A 12,575-nucleotide genomic window follows, 5' to 3' on the forward strand; every position below is an offset into this window, starting at 1 on the left:
CCTGTGGCGCGCATAGTCAATTCCCTTGCGTTTGACGTTTACACACTACCGCCATCTGTTCAGCGTACTACCCACCACAGTGTATTCAACAGATGGCGGTAATGTTTTTGCGACGATGTTTTACAGTGAGAAATATTCAATGTGTTATGTCTGTTTGTCTGTGGTGATACTCTATGTCCAGGGAATTCGAGTAAAGATTAAACCCGAAACCTTCACCAGACCGGGCCGGGAATCGGTCGGTGGTAATACCGTTCCTCAAATGACAAGGATCTCTTAGGTCAAACACATGCTAATGAATATGAGGTCACAAAAGATAATGATCTCACTTGACCCAGGTACCACTTCCCCCAATGTACCTTATAAGGAACGGTAAAATACCAAGTAACTGACATACCTTTTATGGGACTCTAAAGAAATCTTATTAATATATGAATAGCATAGCTTTCAACGGTGATGATCATCAAGACCATTAAGGATAGAGAGATAATTGAGCAACATTGTTGAACAATGACGACGCATTCTTTTTACATGACTGAATGACACTGTAACACTGTTTTTACAATCGAAAACATGTACAATGTTTTTTATTTGCTATATCAACGATGAATCCAGTTGGGGGCTGGTCCGTCTCTGCTTGCAATTTACTGAATTCATCCAGCTACACCCAACCGAAGAGTGTAATATTCTATTACAAATTTGCAATTTTTCACCGCATGAACAGATTCTGTAATGCGGTCGTCGGATGGTTTATACACTAATTAGGTTATTACTATGTTAACTACATTTTCGAACAAAGTTTATTTCCCCTAATGCACTTTGGCTAGAAAATCATCTCGTGAAGGTTTTAAACTCTAAGATTCATTCTGGATAAACTAGCTTGTACATCTAAATAACAAGTCTTGTTATTCCAAATATCATTTTGTTTTCAGTTGTTTTCGCATTACCAATTTAGTAATCAACCTTGACTAACTTAATTACCAGTTGTTGCCATGAAAAAAAAACTCTGATTAATCCTCCTGCTGGTGACAAGTGCCTTTCTCGTGAAATATTAATTAGATAAATTTCACATTATGGTCACCGAAATATTCTAGAGTGTTAAGTAGGTGTTGAAGAATTGAAGAAATGAATTAGATAGATGTTGTTATTGAGTGAAAACAACTCATAAATTGGTACATTGCTTACATGTAAGCGAGCGACAACTACTTAAAGCTTTTAAACTCAAAAATTACTTCCCGCACGCATCCTCAAGGTTGGGTATATTTTGCTTTACCTGGTGATGGTGTTAGATGGCGTGGGTGAGCTATTGCCAATTCAGATGCTAATTTTAGCATTTGGCGTCATATTTGACAAGCGAAATGGACAACCGCTACTGACAACTGCTTTGAGAATTTCGAGCACTGAATCAAAATCTTTCCTTGAAGACCTTGTTTGCATGACAACGCATGACAATAACAAGTTCGATGGAAGACACAAGATAAAGTATAGAAAACTGAATCTATTTTAATTGAAAAGTAACTGAAAACTGCCTGCCAGCGCAAACGTTCATAAGCCTCCGGCCAACCTAAGGACCTCTATACTACTTCATTCCATGGTGGCACCCGTCTTCACAATTTTTCGTAGATCGTATGTGCTTCCGGCACAGTCTGAGTGATAATCTACTGGTAATCCAGCCAATCATGCCATGTAAAGACATTCCCAGCTATTTTCAGCACACAGATCGATGATAGAAGCTTTTATCTAGCATCTAATACGACAAACGCATAAAGAAACTTGCGATCAAGTTATTAACGAAAGAGAAAGTCGACGAAGAGAATCGTTCAATGTTACTTAGGACCTAATGCAATGTTCAGCTTGATTTATTTTCCGGTTGTGATTTTTGTAGTCTACATTTCTATTACGGAAATGTGGAATATTTGACAGCTGCGGTTATTTCTTCTTCTTCTTTGTGTAATTTCAATGCATGCTAAGATTTCTGCAAGGAATATTCAACTCTGCACACCTGCAAGAGTGTTGGCAGTGCTGAAAGCAGTGCCAAGCGTTGTGCCGATCATTTCGAAGTAGGTGTATAAATCAAGGGGTCAATATCCCATGAGTTTGGCAACCCTGAAGTTCTAGATATAGCTGAAATTAGGGCGTAACAGCTTTTGTAAACAATGACTTCTTACGATGATTTCTAGAAAGTTAAGGCTCGCCAACGTAAATCAACAACACCATCGGGTAGAAGAAAACTTCCCCTACCCGACGATTATGTTGGTTTGCGTAGGCGTGCCTTGAGTTCCTAGAAATCGTCGATAGAAGTCATTGTTTACAAAAACTGCTCAGCCCTAATTCCAGCTCTATCTAGGGTTAGCCTTTTGTGATTGTGTTTACATTTTCAATTTCTCTAATTCGTGACCATGGTTCATGGCAAATATTACGCTTCATTCTCATTAGAATGAGAGTGGATTGGGCAGTGAAAGAGGAACTGGAAGCAATACAACCTATATGACCCGTTCACAAGAAACGGACGGTGGACGAAATTTTCACCAGCTGCCAGTAAAATGCTCCCCGACAAAATCAAACCCAGAACTCGAACGGATGAAAGTTCACTCCCACTCTAGAAACAACATCCTCGAAACAGTTCTGATCGACTCGCCTATCGTATCGCAGATTATGATGTCTCCTACCATCACCCAATAACAAACGTTCAAGCATATCAAGCACCTTAATGCACCATAATTGAAAACATTGAATTCTAAGTGAAATAGTTTTTAGAAATAAAACTATCATCATCCATTCACGAAATGTACTCATTCGTGTCAAGTAGGTACATCATTCATCACCACATCGGCTCAAACCAATAACCCAAACATACCGGTCTATTTTTATCCCTCATAATTCCAAACCGCATGAAATTCCATTGCGATCACCGAAACTGAGATTCAGTGTGTACGCAAGAAGTACCGAAGGGAAGCTAAAAACACACGCTATCCCGAATAAAACTTGAGATCAAATTGAAATCAAAATTTGCTGTTCAGATGCAACTGATTTTGATTATTCCCAGTTGATCTCAGTTTGTATGGATTAACGGTTCAAAAAACGTATCAAAACTGAGAGGTCGATTTTTCCCCAGTTAAATCGTACGGGAAACAATCCACTTAATTAATGTTGGCGTCCATGACAGATACGTATTACGACTACAATGTGCAGTTTTGCTTCATTCGAGCCTTTAGATTTTAGAGTAATTTTTTAAAGTGATTGGATAATTCAACCTCTAGATTAAAAAAAAAAATCAACTTCGGAATCTTGGTAGCGTTGAAATTTTTGTATCACTAATGCTTACGAATATTGAAAATTTGTACAAATCCGGCATCGATATATCTATGCCCGGATGATTTCTCACATGCGGGATTTCGATTTATTATATTTTATGAAAATTTTCAAAACCCTTGGAAATCAAAAGTCACATCATAAACGTCTAAGTTTAAAATCTTGGAAATATGTATCAGTCTAGAACCTTTGGAATTATGATATTTTTTGGAAGTCCAGAATCGTAAAATATTGGAAAATGCAGGATATTGGGATTCTCATGCATAAAGAAATAAAAAAAAAGATAATATGATACTGAAAATTTTAACAAGTTCAAAAATATTTAAAATTGCTCATAGCTCGAAATATTGCTATGTATGGAATCTTTTTACATTTTCAAAGGTTGTGATTTTGTTTTTGACGTAGGATTACGTCTTTCGACAACATATTGGGGTGCAATTTAGAAAAAAAAACCAAAATCGACCGCGTTACGAAAAGTGGTCAGGTTTTGACCACTTATAACTTTGTCAATATTGAAAGGATTTTAATTCTAAACAAGCCAATCGATTGGAATTTTTTTTACGATCCTTCTAAAATGAACATTTTATCAATTTTGAATAGATCACTATTGAAAATAACATAAATGTCCAACTGTTGCAATGGTGATTAAAATTATCACCGATTGCCTGCAAAAAGCGCTTTCCCTAACTCTTTCTCCAGAACGCTAGGAAAAAGCAAAAAAATCTCGAATTTTTAAGATTGATCGCGAATTGGAAAAATTTGGCAAGTAATTCCTCCAATCGATTTCCGCTTTGTTTATTATCTATTGAATTAACCAAAAAATCCGTGCGTTTTGTGCTCGAAAATGCGTAATTTTTTCATCAGAAAACTAGGCGTTTCCGTGGTGGGAAAAAGCGATTTCCGCAACACAATTGCCGAATATTGATCCTGAGCACGTTATCCTACGTCAAATCTACGGTCGTGTCTTGGAAACAACCTCCTACTTTTTTAATCGAGGAAGTTCTTACTAGATTGAATTTGAGAGTATTGCTATCGAACAGTCATTCAATCACCTTTATGTTTCGTGTGCTTCTCAAATTCATCTAGTTTTTGGAATCAATAACAATATTCTTACTCTATTGATTAATTGATCTTAGTTGGTTAATTAATGGCACCAAGAAATGTGCAAAATATTGCGATGCAATCAGTTTTTATTTTGCACGTAAATCGAATCAAAAATAAAAGTCATGTGAAATGCTAGCTTCTAGCAAGGGTTGCAAGATAATTTAGGTACAAATTCCTGCTGCCGAATTGTATTTTGTTTTCTCCGCCCATCTCTACCTCTGAGTATTTCTAGCTTAAACCTATGAGTTCGGAATTCATCGATACTAAAATGATCAAGAATCTTGTGTTTTAGGCCTACATACTTAAGTAATACGAAACCTTGAAACTGAAATACGTTCCAGAACGTGGAAGAAATTAGAGTCGGTGTATAATGAGTCACGCCAAGAGTGAAGCCAAGTCTACCTATTGAACTGTCAAACCGGCTACCTATAGTGCAAAGTAAATAAACATTACGATGCTATGAAAGGTCCACGAAAGGTATTGCAATAAAATATAAAATATAATCAAAGAAATGAGGATAAACACGCAGTGAGCGTTAAATTGTCATGGGATACGATCGGTATTGATTAGTAATGTGAATTTCTACAATTTTTTGTTAAGATAATTTGACAAAATCACTGATATAATGATTTACTACAGCCGCAATATTTTTTCTCTCGCTAGAAGTCATTTGAAGTTGTTGTAGAAGTCCTCTGTTGCCAAGTGAAAAGAATGAGAATCTTTCGAAAACCGTGATGCGAGTTCAACTGTTTTTCTCTTGGCGTGACTCATTATACACCGACTCTAGAAGAAATGATCCATGTCTTGGATCGTTAATATATATATTTCTATTCCAAGAACTTTTCCCTGGATTTAAATTGCCCAAGTCTAAGCCTTCTAAAAAAAAAATCGGTTATGAATAAGTATTGAGAAATCTTTCTCTAAATTTAAAGAAAATTCCCTGATATTCCCTGAATTCCCAGGCCATAAATGAAATTCCCTGATTTTCCAGCTTTTACTTAAATAATCAACACCCTGTTATTATCCATATTCCTCGCTGCACATTTTGAAAGGACCTATCTGCTTTGATCGATTCTCTTTATCGACTATCTATTTTGCGCTATTTTTACCACATAATTTGTTCTTATGTAGCGTCCAAATCGTTAAATACAATAAGGGAAGGTTTTGTAGCTGAGTTATTAACGAAAGAGAAAGTTGATGAAGAAAATCATCAATACAGATAGGACCCTTTGAAATGTTTATATAGATTCCATACTTTTCACGCGGAAGGTTATGAATGCAAATGTCATCCCCAGATAAGTCAACAATGACCTACACGGTAAGAAAAAAGTTCCCAACAGTCAATTCACTTTTACCTACTTTTGACTAGTTTGTCTAATCTTTGGAGGCGAACCAGCCTCAGGCTGAAAGCCTCCTTAATAAAGATAAATCAATCAATCAATTAGTTTGCCTTCTTTTCTCTTTCTAATGTTGTCAAAAACGGAGGAGCAAAACCACCCAACAGGGGTAGTAAAGTGTGGGAACTCTACGTTGAGTATAATCATGTTTACCTACTTTTGGGTACTACTAATTTACTTTTGGGTAGAAAGCTAATGGAAAATTCCGCACGGATTGCACACAAGTAAATGAAAACTACTTTGACCCGCTTTACCTACTTTTGGGTTCCTGCGCTATAGTGCCGAGATAAGTGCAAAGAACTTACTTTTGGGTGCTATTTTCTTACCGTGTAGAATGTGTCAAACAAAGCAAACACATAATCACAGACAAATAGACATACGACTCACAATCACATTCATCGCAAATAATCTTTTAGTTGAGAATGTGCTTGCATTTGTCATGGTGGTGCCACTGAAGCATTGAGCAAGCCACCACATTTCGAACTTATCAGTGATGCCAGTTCTTTTTCACGTCTAGTTAGTAGATGTCAGCTCTTGAAAATGATAAGTGGTCAAGGAATCCTACTGGAGACACATACCACATCTGACGAATGCAAAAAAAAAAGTTGTTGAATATTACATCAAAACTGCTGCACATTAGTCATTTCGTTCCTAATATTACGTTGTACGATGTACACATAATTTGAGAACAAATCATGTTGATGACTGTAATCCCGACTGTAATATGTTATCAATTTTTACCAGTTATTGATGTTCAATACTTCACCATGAATATCATTAATTGATACATATTTTTTTCTTCTTCGGTGTACACATTGAAGTGATGAGCGGGGGTAGAAAGGGCACTAATAAGTGATGCATTACCTTGTTTAAAAACTTGTTTCCAGCAAGAGAAAAAAGCACACTAAGCAAACAAAACAAATCCCTAAAAAAAAAGCATTAGCTTCTGAGAATTTTTCCTACGAATCCGTATTTCTGCAGAATTCAATCAATTCTATAGATCTTCGGAAAATTTCGTAGAACCGACATCACTGACTTCCATCTGTTTTGTTTTTATTCAACACAGCTGACGCGTTGACAGAACGAGGGAAAAGCAACTAGTAAAAAAATTGCATGCACGAGGGATGCTCCGGTTGCTAAACATTGCTTGGGAATGTGGATGATAGATGGTGCTAGTGCGCATGCAAAATACGCTTGACGATATGTTTGGAAGAATTTTCTTCGAAGAATTATGACTGTTTGTCTGTGGTTCAATGTTCCACAATATTCTACTTTATCGACTTCTGCTTTACCGAATCTAAAAATGATTTGACAAATCAAGCTGAATTAGGTCCTAAGTAACATTAACAGATTCTCTTCGTAGACTTTATTCTTACATGCTCAGGGCCATGTCAAGACATTCTGAGCTATTTTCAGCACACAGATCGATGTAAGCAGTTATCATCTATCTTCTTATACAGGCCTGTCCAACCTTTCAAAACTTGCTTTTTTAAATGGCTGAATCTATTTTCTATGAATAAGTTTCAAGCTGTATTTTGTTTCTTTCTCATTCATGCTGGGCTGAAATTCATAATGATGAATACAATTGGACTAGAATGATGCCATTAAAGGGCGAACACGAAATTATTGCGACACATTCAACAGGGCATAACTTTTTTACCATTGGGTAAAAATCAACCAAATTTTGCACACTTTCTCATTGATGTGTATTGTGTACATGCTGTCAAACTCGAAGTCGTGTTTTTCGATTCAACGAAAATGGAGGTGAACCAACGCGAGTTGAGAGAACAAATTCTTTCCAAACACCTGGAATTTCCTGACCTGTCGCTCCGGCAGTTGGGAAAAATGTTGAACATTCACCATTCAACCGTCTCCAAAGTGTTGAAGCGGTTCCAGGAGCGGTTGACGTTGGACCACGGCAAAGGAGCTGGAAGAAAACCGGGACCGGAGAACAAAAAGACGGAGGGAAAGGTGAAGCGGATGATTAAAGCAAATCCCAACGTCTCAAGCCGTGATTTGGCTAAAAAGATCGGCATGTCGCAGAGCTACGTCCAGAATGCAAAGAAGAGAGCTGGACTACATACATACAAGGTACAGAACTTCCCAAACCGCGAGGAGCGGCAACAATCGACGGCTAAAACTCGGGCACGGAAGCTCTACGAGAAGATGCTGACAAAATATGGCTGCTGTGTGATGTACGACGAAACGTATATAAAAACCGATTTTAAGCAAATTCCGGGGTTGGAGTTTTTCACCGGCAAGAGCAAGTTCGATGTGGACGACAAATTTAAGAAGAAGAAAATGTCGAAGTTCGCCTCCAAATATCTCATTTGGCAGGCCATCTGCTCTTGCGGACTGAGGAGTGAGCCTTTCGTGGCAAAGGGCACAGTAAATAGCGAGATCTACAAATCTGAGTGCCTCGAGAAGCGCCTTTTGCCGTTCTTGCAGCAGCACGACGAACCTCCGCTATTTTGGCCAGATTTGGCATCATGCCACTATTCTAAAAGTGTCCTGGAGTGGTATGAGGCCAATTCTGTCAATTTTGTTCCAAAGGACATGAATCCGCCAAACTGTCCGGAGCTGCGCCCGGTGGAGCAGTACTGGGCAATAATGAAGCGGGAACTTCGGAAGAGCAAGAAGACAGTCAAAGACGAGAAGGACATGTTAAGAAAATGGAAAAAAAAAACTGAGAAACTGGTACCGGATGACACTGTAAAGACTTTTAAGGAGGGCATCAAGCGAAAATGCGTTCAATTTTACACTCAAGGCTCCATCGATTAACTTTTCTGTTGATTTTTGAAGTAAATATATGTATAAAACTACCCTAAAATTTTGGTTTGATTCTAAACATTATAAGAAAATTGGCATGACATTTTCGGTGTCGCAATAATTTCGTGTTCGCCCTTTACTGAGATCCAAAGACCACGTCCGGCCCGCGGACCGCACGTTGGGCACCGCTGTGCTAATACGACAATTCTGTACAGAGCTGGAAAAGGGCATATCTGCTTTGATCGATTCTCTTCATCGACATTCTCTTTCGTTAATAACTCAGCTGCAACAACATCCCTTGTTGTATTTGACGATTTGGACGATAGATAAAAAACCTCCTTTATCATGATATGTGGTAAAATAGCACGAAAACTGTTTGCATAGCCGTGGTTATCAAAAGAGAAAGTCCATTTTGTTAACAAACCTTATAAGGCCATTTTCTCGCGAACCGAAACCTTCATTCGCAAACCTAAACCACAATCGGGTAGAGGAGAATGTTCCCTACCTGTTGATTATGTTGGTTTGCCTTTGCGACTTCGGTTCGCGAGAAAACGGCCTTACAAGGTTTGTTTACAAAATGGAGTTAAGGCCATCTCAATTGTTGGTCTTGAAGTCGTTGAAGAGAATCGATCAAAGCTGATAGGCCCTTTTTCCAGATCTGTATAGAAATACGACATGAAACGGTTCAGTACCCAAGTTATCAACGAAAGAGAAAGTCGATGAAGAGAATCGATGAATGTGTTACTTATGACTTAATGCATTACTTAGCTTGAAATATATAAACAATGCAAGACCAACAATTGAAATGGCCTTAACTCCATTTTGTAAACAAACCTTGTTGTAAGGCCATTTTCTCGCGAACCGAAGTCCGCAAAGGCAAACCAACATAACGAACAGGTAGGTAAAATTCTCCTCTACCCGCTTGTGGTTTAGGTTTGCGAATGAAGGTTTCGGTTCGCGAGAAAATGGCCATACAAGGTTTGTTTACACAATGGAGTTAAGGCCATTTCAATTGCTGGTCTTGACTGTTGCCTGTTGTTTACAACTGGGTACTGCAGAGTCGACCAATTTCATTTTACAAGTCAATGGAAAACTGCTTGAAAATTTTCTTAAGTTTAAAACTGGTTTGCTCTTTCTCAGTTGATCCCGCCAAAAGCTCTGAGCCAGGAGGGCTCGGGCCCCCATGACTCTATCAAAGTTTTTTCACATACATGTTTCGCCAAACTATGTTTTATTGTAAACTCAGCTGCCTCATAAAAACTATGCTGAGCCTGTTGGTTTTTATCTTTGAGCTTAAAATTAAGAATGTGTTATGAAAAAGTATAGATCATTTTTATGAGATTACAGTACTTGACGGTAGATAAGACCAGTAACTGCATTTGCTGCTTCTGAATGTTTGGCTCCCGCTTGACAGTTCACACTGGCTCCCAAGTGACAAGCACCTTGAGTGAGTCCGCAGTACTCAGGTTTACAACATGTCTTGAACACATGGCTCTAATTTAGGATTCGATTCTGAACTGCCGTTTTCTTCATTCTACCGTTCACTGGGCCACGGTTGTTCTCAATCAGTGTCTGTTTTTATCATTTACCATCACACGCAAAGAGTAGCGTTTCAACTCAGTGTAGATGAATTGCGTTTGTTTTGAAAATCTTCGCTGTTACGTACGAGCGAAATGAACAAATGAGTTCATTATACATCAACGAATGCACGTTTGTTGATATTCACCAGTGCTTGATTATCCAAACCAAAATTGTCAAAATCAGAAACGATCCTCAAAAGCAAAATAATCAGATTCTGTTTGGGCAAAATGATTATTTTGAATATTGTCTGGGCTAAAACCTCGATATTATCATCAATTCAGCACGAGGCAATAATTTGCCATCGATCTGTTTGTAAAAACCAACAGGACACGTGCTTCAGCGCTATATTTGTGTAAAATGAAAATAATCATTTTGCATTTGATCCGCAAAATCATCCTCACCAAGATGAAGACGAATATTAATATTGACAAGAACAGAGGCGATAATGAACATCCAGCCAAGAATAAAGAAAAACGAATGTTTGCTTCGATGCTCAGAGGTTACCTTGATCTTATGTCAAAATTCAGATTCATGTGGTCTATCTGCTAAGATTTTTTCATTTTCAGCTAAATTGAGTGTAGTAGAAATGATTTTTATCAGCACTGGTTCTCATATCTGAGGCTGGTTGATAATGATGAAGTCACAACTCTTGTTTTCAATGTTTACCTCTCGGTTTACCTTGCAGAACAAGCAATTCACATCGCATTGAAATGCAAAACACTTCAAATCCATCTGCTTTGAATAGTAGGGAGATCCAATGTGGAATTCACTTGAACTGATAATGAAATATTTTCAACATTTTAAAGTTTGAAACACTAGTAATCAACGTGTACAACACATTGAACCAAGGTGAAATACACTTAAAATAAATATGATTCCTCATTTAAAAAAAATCAAGTGTCTAAGCACTTCGATCAGACCTGTGGGCTTTTTTGAGTACAGGTGACATCATTTTGACGTTACATACCACTCGACCTTTGTAATGGAACATTATTGTGAAAAAAAATCTAGAACCTCGTGAATATAGGGTCTTTTCGCTACATTTTCTTGAAATCGCTGCACGTTCGATGAGACCAACCCAAATTTGAGTTAAGTTTACTCATAATCGCAAAAAGTGCAGGAGCTCAGCGATGATTAAATTCGCCTTATGTTTTCCTGTGGAAAACCAAAAAAATCTGCCGGAAAATGAGAAAAATTGAAATTTTTACTCAGTCTAGGAGTAGTACCAATAGACTGAGAGAATCCAATCTTTACTCTTCTCATATTCGGGATGTTTTTCCTGGAAAACCTGGAAAAACATGAGGCAAATTTACTCATCGCTGAGTTCCTGCAATTTTTGCAATTTATGACAAAACTGAACTCAAATTTGAGTTGATCTCATTGACTATGACATTGACATTGATATGATTAGTTGAATCAAAATAATTTATGGCCAAATTTAATATCGATGTTCCTTCATTTCGTTAACCGACTTTACTCGGGTACTCACCGGCGGGAGTGCGTACCGGCCAAAAACAGGGAAAAAGAAACCGAAAACATGTAAACAACACACCCGGGCCACGCGGAAATGCCACTTTTCCCTTTTACTCACAAAACGCGAAACGAGAAAAAGAAAACCGAAACTCCAGCACCATGTGCGAGCACTCTCTCGCTCGGGCATTTTCCGGAACACGGCTCTCTCACTCTCCCGGATCAATGGTGGTGCATTTTTCGCTAGCAGCACCTTCTTGGCTTCACTTCCTCCCCACCCAACCTTAATTTTCACTGACGTGCGTGTAACCAACCGATCCGTGTCACGCAACCATGGAAAGAACCGTTCGGCAAAGTTTGCCCTCTGCGAAAGGATTTTAATAGTACTTTTAACTTACCGCTTTTTTGGAATGGCGCTAACAATCTTCTTCCCGACGGTTTTCGGATCCAGCTTGACCGAGTCCTTCTCTGGCTGATGGCTCATGGTGCTTGACAAGTGTACTCTCTCTCTCTCTCACGCTATCGTACGGATACGGGTATTGATTTTTCCTCCTTGGATTTTCTTTTCCCTTTTTGCCAAAATGGAAATGTGGTTTTCGAGCGTAAGATTGAACTTTTACAGCCAGATAGATCTTCGCCAGTCTCGGTTCAAGTTGGTTAATTAGATGGATTACGATTATCCAGCAGCCGACGCAATAGTTTTAATTAGTTAATTAGGAGCGCGTCGTTTTCTTAAGTACATTACAATGTTTATGCTGCGTCTGAGTAAGCGTGTCACTTTACAAACTGCTGTTTCCACCCCTTGGGACAGGGGATAGCATTCACTTTTGCTTTCAACACTACTTTGACGCCGACGACCGGTGTCAATCCGAACCGAACGGGAACCCTAGAAGTGACTGACTGAACCGAACGGCAGACTATTCTGGCGGAAAAAGGGGGTTGGCT

The 12,575-nt window shown here is 38.4% G+C and overlaps 1 protein-coding gene across 1 annotated transcript in view; it reads right to left on the minus strand.

The window, feature by feature from the left end:
• The window catches only part of ADPS (alkyldihydroxyacetonephosphate synthase), an 87,530-nt gene extending 74,955 nt beyond the window's left edge, over positions 1-12,575 (minus strand). Inside the window, exon 1 of the mRNA XM_065224028.1 lies at positions 12,029-12,575. Coding sequence (XP_065080100.1) covers positions 12,029-12,114 — 86 coding nt within the window. The 5' untranslated portion in view covers positions 12,115-12,575. The remainder of the gene's footprint in view (positions 1-12,028) is intronic.

The sequence above is a fragment of the Ochlerotatus camptorhynchus genome, unplaced genomic scaffold, assembly GCF_037179485.1.
Source record: "Ochlerotatus camptorhynchus isolate MF236.1 unplaced genomic scaffold, CSIRO-AGI_Acam_v1.1 ptg000203l, whole genome shotgun sequence".
In the NCBI taxonomy this organism is placed as follows: Eukaryota; Metazoa; Arthropoda; class Insecta; order Diptera; family Culicidae; genus Ochlerotatus; species Ochlerotatus camptorhynchus.